The sequence below is a fragment of the Bufo bufo genome, chromosome 1, assembly GCF_905171765.1.
Source record: "Bufo bufo chromosome 1, aBufBuf1.1, whole genome shotgun sequence".
NCBI lineage: Eukaryota > Metazoa > Chordata > Amphibia > Anura > Bufonidae > Bufo > Bufo bufo.
The window spans coordinates 649401840-649416801 of record NC_053389.1 but is presented as its reverse complement, the minus strand read 5'-3'; the positions used below and the strand labels follow the sequence as shown (position 1 = coordinate 649416801).

The following is a 14962-nucleotide window of genomic DNA, read 5'->3' as shown; positions in this document are numbered from 1 at the left end:
AGACCGAAGGGCCAGCCGTAGGGGTGGCCGCCACTTTGGTGGAAGAGGGGGAGACAACTCCTCTGAGTGTAATCGTGGGAGACGTGGAGTATTTGCTGCCGGGTCCTGAATTGACAGATCTCAACTAGAGTTGAGCGAACACCTAGATGTTCGGGTTCGGGGAGTTCGGCCGAACTTTTTAAAAAAGTTCGGGATCGGGACCCGAACTTGATCCGAACTTGGACAAGAACCCCATTGAAGTCAATGGGGACCCGAACTTCACTTTATTATTTTCCGTTATAACATGGTTATAATGGAAAATAATAATATTAGCTTTTTCAGATCTGAGTTTTCACGATCGTGAAAACTCAGATCCGACAGTATATTCTAACACAGAGGCGTTCCCATGGTGATGGGGACGCTTCAAGATAGAATATACTAAGAACTGTGTACATAACTGCCCCTTGCTGCCTGGCAACACCCGATCTCTTACAGGGGGCTGTGATCCGCACAATTAACCCCTCAGGTGCCGAACCTGAGGGGTTAATTGTGCAGATCTCAGCCCCCTGTAAGAGATCGGGTGCTGCCAGGCAGCAGGGGCCAGACCCCCCTCCCTCCCCAGTATTAAAATCATTGGTGGCCAGTGCGCCCCCCAACACCCTATTAAAATCATTGGTGGTTAGTGCGGCCCCCCCTATTAAAATCATTGGTCCAGTGCGGCCTCCCCTCTCCCCCCCACCCCCAATTAAAATCATTGGTGGCAGTGGCCACAGGTTAACAATCCCCGCCCATCATTGGTGGCAGCGGAGCGGCAGTTCAGATCGGAGTCCCAGTTTAATCGCTGGGGCTCCGATCGGTTACCATGGCAGCCAGGATGCTACTGCAGTCCTGGCTGTCATAGCAGCATTATACTTATGTGCGCTGTCTGTGGCCGGCCGGCGCTCCTCCTACTGGTAAGTGAAAGGTCTGTGCGGCGCATTGCTTATAGCACAGACCTGTAAATGCAGTAAGTATGCAGTAAGCCAACTGTCCCATTCATCATTATTATGCAAAGGCTTGTCTACTGGTAAATGTAAACCTTGGAAATATAGGGAGACCAGTATAGAGGAGAGCCCGTGGCCGGGTTTTCTAGGGAAAGAGGTTCCAGCTCCATGGTCTGATACAAGGGAAGCAGTTGCCACAGTGAATATTGCTGACAGCCTTTCCTCTAAACAGACTCAGGAGGCCAGGAGGTTCATCAGCAGGAACACGGATGTGTTCTCGGACCTCCCTGGACGCACTTCTATCATCCAACATGACATTGTTACTGAGCCTCAGACCAGAGTCTGGTTGAAATCATACCAGGTAACCGAGGCTCGGCAACAAGCCATCTCGGAAGAAGTGCAGGTAATGGGCCAGTCCAATAGTCTTGATTCCCAAGCCAGACGGGATGATACGGTTCGTAGCGTTTTCCGCAAACTAAATGAGATTTCCAAATTTGGATGAGCTTATTGAGAGGTTAGGCCAAGCCCCGTATTTTTATGTTTTGGACCTCACAAAAGGGTACTGGCAGGTACCCTTAACGGAGGCTGCCAAAGAGAAAACTGCCTTCATCACACCAGAGGGGCTGTATCAGTAAAAGGTGTTATCCTTTGGTCAGCACGGCGCCACCGCTACCTTTCAACGGCTCACGAACATTATGCTGTGTCCACACCGTCGGTACGCTTCGGCTTACCTGGAGGATATTGTCATCCACAGTACCGACTGGGAAAGTCACCTACCCAAGATACAAGCTGTAGTGTACTCCATTCGAAAAGTTGGACTAATAGCTAACCCCAAAAAATATGCGATAGGGTTAGAGGAGACAAAATACCTGGGGTATGTCATTGGGCGCAGAGTCATCAAACCCCAAGTGAACAAAATAGAGGCAATACGGAATTGGCCCCGACCTGTCACTACTAGGCAAGTAAAGTCGTTCCTGGGAATGGTGGGATATTATATGAGGTTTGTCCCCCGCTTTGCTACAGTGGGCGCACCCTTGACAGGGCTCTTGAAGGGACGCAAGTCAGTGATGGTTCACTGGGATGATCACGTGGAAAAGGCTTTCTCCACTTTGAAGTCGGCCCTGTGTGGGTCCCCGGTTTTGGTGATGCCCGACTTCAACAGGGAATTTATAGTACAGACCGATGCCTCCGAAGTAGGCCTGAGTGCTGTACTGTCTCAGGAAGTCAACGGGGAGGAGCATCCCACTGTCTTCCTCAGAAGTAAGCTTACCGCAGCCGAGACCAGGTACAGTAGAGTGGAAAGAGAGTGCCTGGCTATCAAATGGGCACTAGAATCTCTCCGCTACTATTTGTTGGGGAGAAATTTTCGCCTGGTGACTGACCACTCCCCTCTCAAATGGATTAGCCAGGCCAAGGACAGAAATGCCCGGGTCACCCGGTGGTTTCTCTCTTTACAGAACTTTACGTTTTTGGTGGAACATAGGGCAGTGTGTACACCCCCTCAAGGTTGAACAAAAAGTATGTGGGAAAGGAAAGGGGCCATCATTGATGTTAGGTATGTGTCACCAAGGTTCCTGGCCTCGGTGAAGTAAGAGCCAGTATTTTCATGTGTCAGCGGCAGCTAATGCTGATTGACACTTTTGCTATTTAGTATGGCTGTAAATAGCTGATCCTGGATGGCTCTTATTGAGAGTAGTCAAAGTGCTGGGTGGGTGACTACTCCCCATGTTCCAAGCTGGGTTTTGACAGCACCTGGCTATCCTTAAAAAGGCAGCTGGGCTCAGCAGCAGAGAACGCCCTGTGTGTTGTGATCTGAGCCCTGTGCTGGCCACCAAAAGCCTGCATTTAGACTGCTGGAGGCAGAACCGCCAACAAGGTGACGTTTTTTTGTTATGCATGAACTTTCTACTCAGTGTGAACAAACACCAACCCTGCAAAGAGTGTTTTTTGTGTGAATAAACATGGACATACTTTGCCTCTGTACTGCACCCGCTTTTCCCAAGTACCAGAGCGAATCCCCACACTGTACTACATCTCTTGTATAATGTTTGCCCATCCTAAATATCAGTGACATTCAGTGTACTTTTTTTGCTTCTGGTGTCAGTGATATTATCTGTGCTGCATCTCCTGTATAACGTTTGCCATCCTAAATATCAGTGACATTCAGTCTAATATATTTGCGCATATACTTACAAAATCTGCGCTACTGTATTTATGACATACTTTCAAGCATATACACTATTTAATATGCGGAAGGCGAGCAGTAAGGAATGAGGAAGTGGCCGTGCTGCTGATGGTGCATGCAGAGTCCTTGGCCTTGTGCGTGGTGAAACTGTGCCTGCTGCCAGAGCACAAGAAACACACTCATCCACGATACCTAGCTTCATGTCCCAATTTGCAAGGCAGTGCAGGACACCACTCTCGACGTCACACCAGTGCGACCAGGTGGTCGGTTGGATTGCAGCAGATAATGCATCCAGTCGGTTAAACACCACCCCGTCTTCCACAAAGTCCAGTCTCAGTAGCCAAGATTCTAGTCAACAGAATCCTCGCCCTTATCCTCCTTCCTCCCACCATAGAGAGTCTTTGCAAACAAGTGATCCCACATTCGGATATTCCGAGGAGCTCTTCATCGCCATTCCTTAATTTGGTCCTCTCGCCAAGCCCTAATTATAGGTTTACATACATTCACAAATTGGCAGGTATGCAACCCTATTGTAGAGCAAATAAATATTCCAGCAAAAGGGGTTGCTTGAAAACAATTTTTTTTTTTTTTTTTTTTTGAATATAAATTTAAAAAGGAAGGGAAAATAGCAAAGCATATGAGACAGGGGAAGAAAACAATCAGAGAGTCACTGTGTGTGAGACACAGCAAAGCGAACGTTCTCTGAATTCCACCCCTGCATCAATTGCTAAAAAAGTGAACTAAGGTCCTATTGGATGTGATAGGCCATGTCACTAATTAGTATCAAAAGTGTGGTTTGCAACAATATAGCAGTAAGCGTCCCCCACGCATAGGGCCCCAAAACACTGTGCCACTGTGCAATCCAAAACACAGGGGGACACAGGCTGCTCAAACACTCACGCTGGTGTCACCAGCTGTTCAGCAGCTGTTGCAAGCCACACATTAAAGAGTCTGATCTGCCGGCTAAAAATGTTACTGCACTGCTCTGAACAAAGTTACAGACACCTGGTGTGTCTGACTCTACGCCTTTCTACGTGGGGTATCATCAGGAGCCCACCCTGTAACTGCTTATTAACAGCTGAGCAGCCTTAGATCAATGCATATTATAACTCGCAGACTCTCTTACTAGGGGCAGCGCTCCAGCACTATGACGGCCGTGAAGCGGCCGCCGGAACCAAAACTATTTGTAGCACATGCCCCTCCTACCTGAAGGTGAATGGGGAATGACGTATTGGGGAGCATTTAAATGACATCAAGAATGATGCAGACACTCCGGTCGCCAGACATGTGACGTAGAATCACGCCAGCAATCCTGAGGTCATATGTTTTCAGGGCATTAAGATTGTTTGCCCCCCCCCCCCCCCCCTCCCCGAGAGGAAGGGACCTTGATAAGCGTATTCTGAAAAAAGAAGCTCAATGAACTTTCAGGTTGGGGACCGTTAGACCAAAAGGGTTAAATGATCATGTATCATACACATGCTTTCTGTAAATGTACGGGGTACAGTGTATGACGGCCCCCCTTGATGTTGCTATGAGTTGTTTGCTCTTATTCCTCTTAATATTTATTGCCTATGCCTACTATTGTTACAATATTTTATTGGTGGTCATTTGGTGGTGTTGTGTATATAATCAGCTTCTAGCCTATTACCTGCTCTCATGTATATTTTCCTTTGCGCTGTACAAGATAATATGGTCTGCCACATTCCCTGCTTTTTCTTATGATCGCAGTTTCATAGGATTTGTCCTCCTGTAAAGTGACAGCATTGGGCCTGCATGATGTGCTGCTGTCACTAGCGATAATGAGGTTGCCGGTCCCTTGGCTGTGGGAGGCATTCCCCATTCGCCTTCAGGTAGGAGGGGCATGTGCTACAAATAGTTTTGGTTTTGGCGACCGCTTCACGGCCGTCATAGTGTCGGAGCGCTGCCCCTAGTGAGAGAGGGGGAGCGCGTCTGCGAGTTATAATATGCATTGATCTAAGGCTGCTCAGTTGTTACTAAGCGGTTACAGGGTGGGCTCCTGATGATACCCCACATAGAAAGGCCTTATGCACACGGACTGCAATTGCGGACCCCAATGCACGGGCATCATCCTTGCAGCAGGCAGGACACATTCAACTTGAATGGGTCCGCGGTATGTCCGCACCGCTAAAAAATATGACATGTCATATTTTTTAGCGGTGCGGAACCACGGAAAGAAACACCACGGAAGCACTCCGTAGTGCTTCCAGTGTTCCGTTCTGTGACTCCATACCGCATCTCCGGAATTGCGGACCCATTCAAGTGAATAGGTCCGCATCCGTGAAGCGGGGTGCACACGGCCGGCGGCTGTGCATTGCCGATCTGCCGTTTGCGGGCCGCAATACGGCCACGGCCGCTCAACGGCCATGCGCATGAGGCCAAACACGTAGAGCCAGACACACCAGGTGTCTGCAACTTTGTTCAGAGCAGTCCAGTAACATTTTTAGCCGGCAGATCAGACTCTTTAATGTGTGGCTTGCAACAGCTGCTGAACAGCTGGTGACACCAGCTTGAGTGTTTTAGCAGCCTGTGTCCCCCCGTGTTTTAGATTGCACAGTGGCACAGTGTTTTGGGGCCATGTGCGTGGGGGACGCTTACTGCTATATTGTTGCAAACCACACTTTTGATACTAATTAGTGACATGGCCTATCACATCCAATAGGACCTTAGTTCACTTTTTTAGCAATTGATGCAGGGGTGGAATTCAGAGAGCGTTTGCTTTGCTGTGTCTCATACACAGTGACTCTCTGATTGTTTTCTTCCCCTGTCTCATATGCTTTGCTATTTTCCCTTCCTTCTTATTAAAAAAATGTATATTCAATAAAACTTTATTTTTTTTTCAAGCAACCCCTTTTGCTGGAATATTTATCTCTCTCACCAAGCCCGCTTTAAGAGGGGCATGAGGAGATCTTGTGCCCTGATTCCCAAACTTTTGAGCACCCACAGTCAGAAGAAGGTGGCAGTGGGGAACGGCAATTAGTGTTTCACGAGGTGGATGATGATGAGACACAGTTGCCAATTAGTAAACCGCAATTAGTGTCTCAAGAGGTTGATGATGAGGATGAGACACAGTTGTCAATAAGTGAGGTTGTTGCTAGGTCAACAAGTCATGCTCCCCAATACGTCTCCTAAACTCCCTAACGGTCCTACCAACGTATTGGAGGCCACAATCACATGTGTTTAGATAAACCAGGCCCGTTGATCTATAATTATTGAATGATCTGATCTGGTACAGGCATCCATTGGTCGTACTGGAGGAGGAACTACCTCTTTTAATGGACTCACAGGCAATACATCCTCTACATTTAAATGTACCCCTCAACTGGTCCCTAAAAGAGAAGGTGGGCTGGGCTGGAGAGGAGAAAAGACTGTGTACCAGTCTGTCCCTGATATTCTTCCCTCTCCGGTATGTGATTGATGGAGCATTCTCCACCAGATGTCCTATATCGGGGTCAGACTGTAAAAATATCCCAATATTGTGATAAAATCTCTCTCACTGGGCCCTGCGCATCATCATAACTTGATATGATGCGCATCTGTTCACCACCTCCTTCACGTTCACGCGGATGCAATAGATCATTCCTATCACTGCTCATTGCGTGCTGATATGCCTGTTTAAAAACCGGAGCAGGGTACCCGCGTCTCTCAAACCTGCGTTTGAGATCATTAGCTGCTGTTTTAAAATCCCTTATTCCAGAGCAATTGCGGCGAAGATGCAGGTATTGTCCACGTACCATACTTCAATGCACGTGGATGACAACTATTCCATTCTAACAGTGAATTGATCGCCGTCTTCTTACGAAAGAGACGGGTACCAATATCACCATTTACATTTTTAAAGATGGTTAAGTCCAGGAATGTTATCATTGATGGGTGGATCTCAGAAGTAAAAAAGAGACCCCAGTCATTGTTATTAAGGTGTTGGACGAACAGCTCAAATATTACACTGGTTCCTCGCCAGAAAATCAACACGTCGTCGATGTATCTTAACCATAAGACAATCGACGACGTGAACTCCCCCATAGCTTCACAGAACACAACCTCCCTCTCCCATCCACCCAGGTAAAGATTAGCATACGTTGGGGGCACATGGGCTCCCCATCACCACGCCTTTTACCTGGTGGAAGATCCTATTATTAAAGAGGAAGAAATTGTGTTCAAGGATGAACCGCAATTATGTGAGCACAAATTGGCTGTGGGAGGCGTTCCCCATTCACCTTCAGGTAGGAGGGGCATGTGCTACAAATAGTTTTGGTTTCGACGGCCGTCATAGTGCCGGAGCGCTGCCCCTAGTAAGGGAGGGGGAGCGCGTCTGCGAGTTATAATATGCATTGGTCTAAGGCTGCTCAGCTGTTAATAAGCGGTTACAGGGTGGGCTCCTGATGATACCCCATGTAGAAAATGCCACCACCAGGTGTCTGTAACTTTGTTCAGAGCAGTGCAGTAACATTTTTAGCCGGCAGATCAGACTCTTTAATGTGTGACTTGCAACAGCTGCTGAACAGCTAGTGACACCAGCGTGAGTGTTTGAGCAGCCTGTGTCTCCCCTTGTTTTGGATTGCACAGTGGCACAGTGTTTTGGGGCCCTATGCGTGACACACAGTGACTCTCTGATTGATTTCTTCCCCTGTCTCATATGCTTTGCTATTTTCCCTTCCTCCTTTTAAAAAAAAAAAGTATATTCAATAAAACTTTTTTGTTTTTTTGTTTCAAGCAACCCCTTTTGCTGGAATATTTATTTCTCTCGCCAAGCCCGCTTTAAGAGGGAAATGAGGAGATCTTGTGCCCTGATTCCCAAACTCTTGAGCATCCACAGTCAGAAGAAGATGGCGGTGGGAAACGGCAATTAGTGTTTCACAAGGTGGATGATGATGATGAGACACAGTTGCCAATAAGTGAGGTTGTTGTTAGGTCAAGTCAGGAGGATGACCAGAGTGAGGAAGTGGAAGTGAGGAAGCTCCTGTGTGCGCGCGTTCATAGGAAATCTCGGCTCACGCGAGATGACGCCTATTGGCGTAAGTGTGACCTGGCAGCGCCGCAGCAATCACGCCTTTCGGCGTTAGCGAGACGGGAGGTGGTTAACATGACCTGTTATTGGAATGAGTAATACAAAATTACAGGGAATGTCACTGTGGTATTTTGGATGAGGAAACGTTATACAGGAGAGATGCTGCTTTGTTGACTCTAAATAACTTCTGCCTGATCGCACATCCTTGTGACGTCCATGATCCATTTGGATATCTTCCTTATCAACTTCTGCATCTGAGCTGACCCTGTAAAAGATTTAAGTTGCAGGCCTGCAGGTGAGCTGACCCAGTAAAAGATTTGAGGTGTGGGCCTGCTGGTGAGCTGAGGTGTAACCGACAAACCCAATTTGATTTCAATGGCTGCATTAATCTGCACGTGACCGTCATACAGCTCTACAGATTTGCTTCCATTTGCATCTTTCTAAACAATATGTGGCCTTAGTCTTTTAGCCAGACTCTGTCATTGTGCTACTATGTGGCCTCCTCATGCTGCCACATCTCCACACCATGTCACCTTGCCACTCATTTTTATCACCATGCTGCTGCTGATGCTGCTTAAAAGTCTTAAAGTGATCACCAGGCCCACAATTTAGTTAAGGTTTTGGAATCGATAAACCCAACTTGCTTTGGTGGGCTGCATTAGTGGCATAGCTAGAAATGACTCGGCCCCACAACAAATTTTCGAATGGGGCTCCATCACACAGTAATTTTTTAGCGACCCCTTTTCTTCATGCCGCCCACATTCCTGTGGCTAGTAAAAATCGTTCTCTCAGACCAGTGCCGGCAGCTGTTCCATCAGTTTTATACACTGTCTATACTGTCACTGTATATAATTTCATTGTGTAATACTGTTGAGGGGGCCCTGACCAAATCCTTTAGTCCTCCTTCTCCTGGATGGGCCCCTTCTGGGTCAGGGCCCCAAAGCTGCAGCTTCTCCTGCTTCCCCTATAGCTACACCCCTGGTCTGCATTAATCTGCAGGTGACCGTGATACAGCTCCACAGATTTCTTTCCATCTGCATCTTTCTAAACAATCTGTGGCCTCAGTCTTTTATCCAGACTCTGTCATTGTGCCACTATGTGGCCTCCTCATGCTGCCATCTCCACACCATGTCACCTTGCCACTCATTTTTATCACCATGCTGCTGCTGATGCTGCTTAAAAGGCCTTAAACTTATCACCAGGCCCACAATCTAATTAAGGTTTTATGCACAAAACCAAAGTAAAAAATAGATTTTATAGGAAAAATGTATTGAAAATATTCTTACCTGTATATTTACTTGTACAGTATATAACGTGCAAGTGCTGCCAAAAATTACAAGCAAGAGGCACTCCAAAACAACCTGTAAATCATATAAAGGACTGCCTCATTCACATTGAGTTGTGGGCCTGCAGGTGAGCTGACCCTGTAAAATATTTTAGGTTTGGGCCTGCAGATGAGCTGACTCTGTAAAATATTTGAGTTGCGGGCCTGCAGGTGAGCTGACCCTGTAAAAGATCAAAACTGAACGGACATGGAAAAAAAATAAGTTTGTGTGCATGAAGCCTACAGCTTCATGCAAACAGCCATGTCCATTTGTGGAAATATTTGCAAAAAATGGGTCCACAACATACAGATACCTTTCATGTACATGCCACATTTTTCTCACTCCTATCAAAAGAAATTACTATTCTTGTCCACAATATGACAATATGAGGAATTGACAAATGGATTTGCAAAAAACATAGATATTTGCATGGCCCTATAGACATGAGTGGGACGGTGTGCTATTTGTAGTATGTATGAATCCTAAACTAGTAGTGGAACATAAGAAAAAAAGGTGTGAAGGAAAAATTTTAATTTATTTTGTGTTTTGTATCCGCTCCTAGTTTGCATTTAAAACTACAGATGTAGCAGTGTTACGGAGAAAAGTTAAAGCGTTAAGTAAACAATGGTTACAAAATGTTAATTTACTTTTTCAATGGTTTTCAATGGCTTTTGTCACAAAATGACACTGTGACGTGTTATCACAGTTCCATTTAGTTTTTCAACATCTGTAATGATCCAAATGCTGACAAAAATGTTGTCATGTCAAAGGTCCCCAATGCCATGTTCACGTCCGAATTTTCACTCACTCCCCACAGACCTGTGGAGGAAAGCATACTTCTCTGCTCCCTTGCACTCAGTTCTAGCTCCTTCTATCCACTGCTGCATTCAACATGCTCTAATGTCTGCTTGTAAACTTCTGACATGGATGGGGTCATGTGTGCTGCTGCAGCCAATGACAAGTTGAAGCAGTGACATGTCTCCCAAGTTGCATGGGAAAACAGGAGCACAGAGAATGCAGTAGTAGGCCAAAAGATCCAGAACAGAGGGAAGCAGTAAAATTAGCTTCCCTTCACAGGTCCAGTGGTAAGTTATAAGTTTATTTATTTATTATACTTTATTTATTTTATATGAGTCAAAATTTATTAAAAGTCTGAGAACCCCTATAAAGGGGTTGTCCACTATTGCAATATTGATGACCTATCCTCAGGACTGTGATGTCGATACTCAATAGGTAAACAATGAAGAGAAGGCAGCTCTTGCATGAGTACTGCATTCCCTTCAAATAGCTGACCGACGGAGGGTGCCGGCAGATGGCCCCCACTGATCTGATATTGATTACCTTTGATTACCTATCCTGAGGATAGGTCATACATATTACAAAAGCAGACAACCCCTTTGAGAATCTCAATAATCATTATCCTGATCCTCTTCTCAAAGCTTTCTACTGCTCCACAGGACAAGGGATGTGTCCGGTTGCTACGAGTCCTGAGAGTGGGGGTTCCAGAGTTCTTTATGTGAATGGAGCAGTGATGCACATGTGCACCACTGTTCCATTCACATAGGGAACACTGGAGCCCCCACTCTCAGGACCCGAAGAACCCACAGCAATCAGACACTTGTCTTCTATCCTGTGGACAGTGGCATATCAACCATGGAGGCAGACCACGCAACTCCTATGGGGCTGGAGGGATTGGAGACCCAGCACTAAACACTGTGTGGGTGGAATTTTTAATAACTCAGTTTTCCATATTGTTTCTTTCTTAAACAATGAAACTGCTGCTTATTTTTATTCAGTTATGGTATATTTTGTATGAATAGATCATTTATGTATGATATAAAATAATCTGTATCATATTATCTGCATGCTAATGTATATTTTCTGTATTTTGCAGTTCTTTCTGCCCAGGGTCTACAAGCAAAAGATAAAACAGGGTCAAGTGACCCATATGTAACAGTTCAGGTTGGAAAAACTAAGAGGAGAACCAAAACCATTTTTGGAAACCTAAATCCAGTGTGGGATGAAACCTTTCATTTGTAAGTATAGAAACTGTTGCAGTACAGTGTGTCAATGTAGTTAGCAATACAGGTGAAACTCAAAAAATTTGAATACCGTGCAAAGTTCATTTATTTCAGTAATGCAACTTAAAAGGTGAAACTAACATATGAGACTCATTACATGCAAAGCGGGATATTTCAGGCCTTTATTTGTTATAATTTGGATGATTATGGCTTACAGCTTATGAAACCCCCAAAGTCACAATTTTGAGGTACCCTTTGCTCAGGGGATATGGATTAATTAGCTGACTAGAGTGTGACACTTTGAGACTAGAATATTGAACTTTTTCACAAAATTCTAATTTTAAGCTGCATTAATGCAATTCCTTTTAATTTTTCGAGTTTCACCTATAAGTGTACGTAAGGGACAGCAGAAATCTATGACCATGGTAATTCATTTCTTTGTCATTGCGGGGTGAATACGGCATGGTAAATCACTAGCAGCATAGATCTTTACTCCAATCAATGTTTTTTTACTATACTATACATACAGAGAATAGGTAAATGAGAAATTCAAGTCATGTACAACGATTTACTAGTTGAAAGGTCAGATTTTATTGTTTCTCATTCTAGTGGTGACATCAAGCAGGTCAATGATATACGTTACATTGTATCACATTTACAAAGGTAGAAGAAAAGAAGGGAATTATCCCCATGGCTTATACTACATTTCAATAAGATTTTAATATAACTTCTTCCAAAAGAATTAATATGAACTTCCTAGAGACTGCATAGTGTGCATTTCAGGAAAATGTATGCGCCTTACACATTATATTTAGTCTTTTGCAAACATAAATGTTGTTCAATAATTTTAATTAAAAAACTTCCACTCCACTTAATTTCACATTTTATATTAATGTTATTAAAAAAAATGTGGGTCAGAGGGTTATAATTTTATCTGGTTATTGTCACTTCACTTTACCCCTGCTCCACATCCTTTGACCAATTACATTGCGTTGCTGCCGTACATGAAGCTTTCTGATGATGTCATTCTTGCAGGGGAATTAAACAGAACCTATCCTCACAGTTTGCCATATGCAGTGCATACTGCATACACACTCATTTCCTGAGTTTTCTACTGCCTTAGGGCTCATGCACACGAACGTATTTTCTTTCTGCTTTTTTTCAGTTTTTCTTTGCGGACCATATGCGGAACCATCTAGCGTTCCGCAAAAAAGTAGTGCATGTCCTAGTGCATGCCAAACCACCTCCTTCAAACTTGACTAGAGAAGAAGGGAAGGCGGTTACATCCCTGAAGAAAGAGACAAACATCACCATCCTGCCTGCGGATAAAGGAAGATGCATGGTTGTACTTAATACATCTGACTACGATGCCAAGGTGACCACACTCCTGGATGATAACAACACATAGGAGGCCCTAAGACGAGACCCAGCCAGTGGCTATAAGAAGAAGGTTATAGAACTACTACAACAACTAGAAAAGGACTAAATCATTGATCGGGCCATGTATCATCGCCTCTATTCAGGGGAAGCCCCTCCATGTATTTATGGACTTCCTAAGATACATAAGGATGGGACCCCTCTCAGGCCAATTGTCAGCAGCATCAACTCTGTGACCTACAATGTGGCAAAATACTTAGCCAGAATCCTAGCGCCCTTGGTTGGAAACACACAACATCACATACAGAACTCTCAGGATTTCACCACCAAAATCCAGAACTTGGTATTGGGAACAGAAGAAACAATGGCCTCCTATGATGTCACATCCCTCTTCACCTGCATACCCACTACAGAGGCAATTGAAACAGTCAGGAAACAGTTTCTACTAGATAACACCTTAGGCTGCAGAACAGAACTTAGCCCAGACCAAGTGTGTGCCTTACTGGACCTTTGTCTGAGTACCACCTACTTCAAGTATAAGGACAAGTTCTACAAGCAAAAACATGGCTGTGCTATGGGATCGCCAGTCTCACCTATTGTAGCGAACCTGTATATGGAGGAAGTAGAAAGGAAAGCCCTGACCACTTTCATGGGAAGTCATTGGTTCAGATATGTGGATGACACTTGGGTTAAAATTCATAAACAAGAGTTACAGGCTTTCACCGACCACATCAACTCAGTGGATCATAACATCAATTTCACGCGGGAAGATATGCAGAACAACAAACTGGCGTTTCTGGACTGTCTTATAACAGTGGAAGAGGGAAGGAAGCTGGGAATAGAGGTCTATCAAAAACCAACACACACAGACCAGTACCTGCTATTTGATTCCCACCATCCTCTAGACCACAAACTGGGAGTCATCCAGACTAGTGATGAGCGAACTTCTGTTTTAAGTTCGGCGTCTAAAATTCGGCTTCCGGTTAGCGGAGAATCCCGATATGGATTCCGAATTCCGTTGTGGTCCGTGGTAGCGGAATCAATAATGGCCATTATTGATTCCGCTACCATGGACCACAACGGAATTCGGAATCCATATCGGGATTCTCCGCTAACCGGAAGCCGAATTTTAGACGCCGAACTTAAAACAGAAGTTCGCTCATCACTAATCCAGACTCTACACCACCGAGCAGAGAAAATCCCCACCAGCACAGAGGCCAAGGCGAAGGAATTCAAACACCTCAGAGGGGCACTTAAAACTTGTGGGTATCCAGATTGGGCCTTTGTCAAAACAGAAGGAAGGAGAAGAAAGAGCACCAAGACTACCAGTGAGGGCGAGAAGCATGACAGATGCAAGAATATGGTTATCCCATATGTAGCTGGGGTGTCTGAGAAACTCAAAAGTATTTTTAATAAACATCACATCCCTGTCTGCTTTAAACCCAGCAACACACTGAGGCAACAACTGGTTCACCCAAAAGACCCAACGCCTAAACACAAGATGGACAACATTGTGTACGCAGTCCAGTGCAATGAGGAATGCTCAGAACTGTATATTGGCGAAACAAAACAACAACTACATCAGCGTATGGCTCAGCATAGAAGAGCCAAAACCTCTGGTCAAGATTCAGCCGTGTACTTACATCTAAAAGAAACAGGTCACACCTTTGAAGACAGTCAAGTACGTGTTTTGGATAAGGAGGCCGATTGGTACAAACAAGGTGTGAAGGAGGCCATCTACATAAAAATGGAGAAGCCAAGCTTGAATAGAGGCGGGGGGGTTAGACATCTATTGTCTGCCACATACAATGCTGTCTTGACACCTTTTTCTGGGAGGTCATTATCACCTACTGACTCCCATTAGGATAATGGAATCAACACCTTTGACCCTATGCTGGTTATAATGACCTCTGACCCCATGCTGGGTATAATTACCAGATGTTGATTCAGTTACATATTTATTCCCAGAGAATTCTTGTACAGTCACTCAGAATTGAGAAAGCTCGTTGAAAGAACGAGTGAAACATTTTCAAGAAATCTACAGTAAGTCCAGTTGCCTTGATTTA

The 14962-nt window shown here is 44.9% G+C and overlaps 1 protein-coding gene across 3 annotated transcripts in view; it reads left to right on the top strand.

Moving 5' to 3' along the window:
• UNC13C (unc-13 homolog C) overlaps positions 1-14962 on the top strand; it is a 793844-nt gene that overhangs the window by 313873 nt on the left and 465009 nt on the right. For all 3 annotated transcript variants that reach the window (XM_040413932.1, XM_040413931.1, XM_040413930.1), the window contains one exon: positions 11393-11534. In XM_040413932.1, the coding sequence (XP_040269866.1) occupies positions 11393-11534 (142 nt within the window). The remainder of the gene's footprint in view (positions 1-11392; positions 11535-14962) is intronic.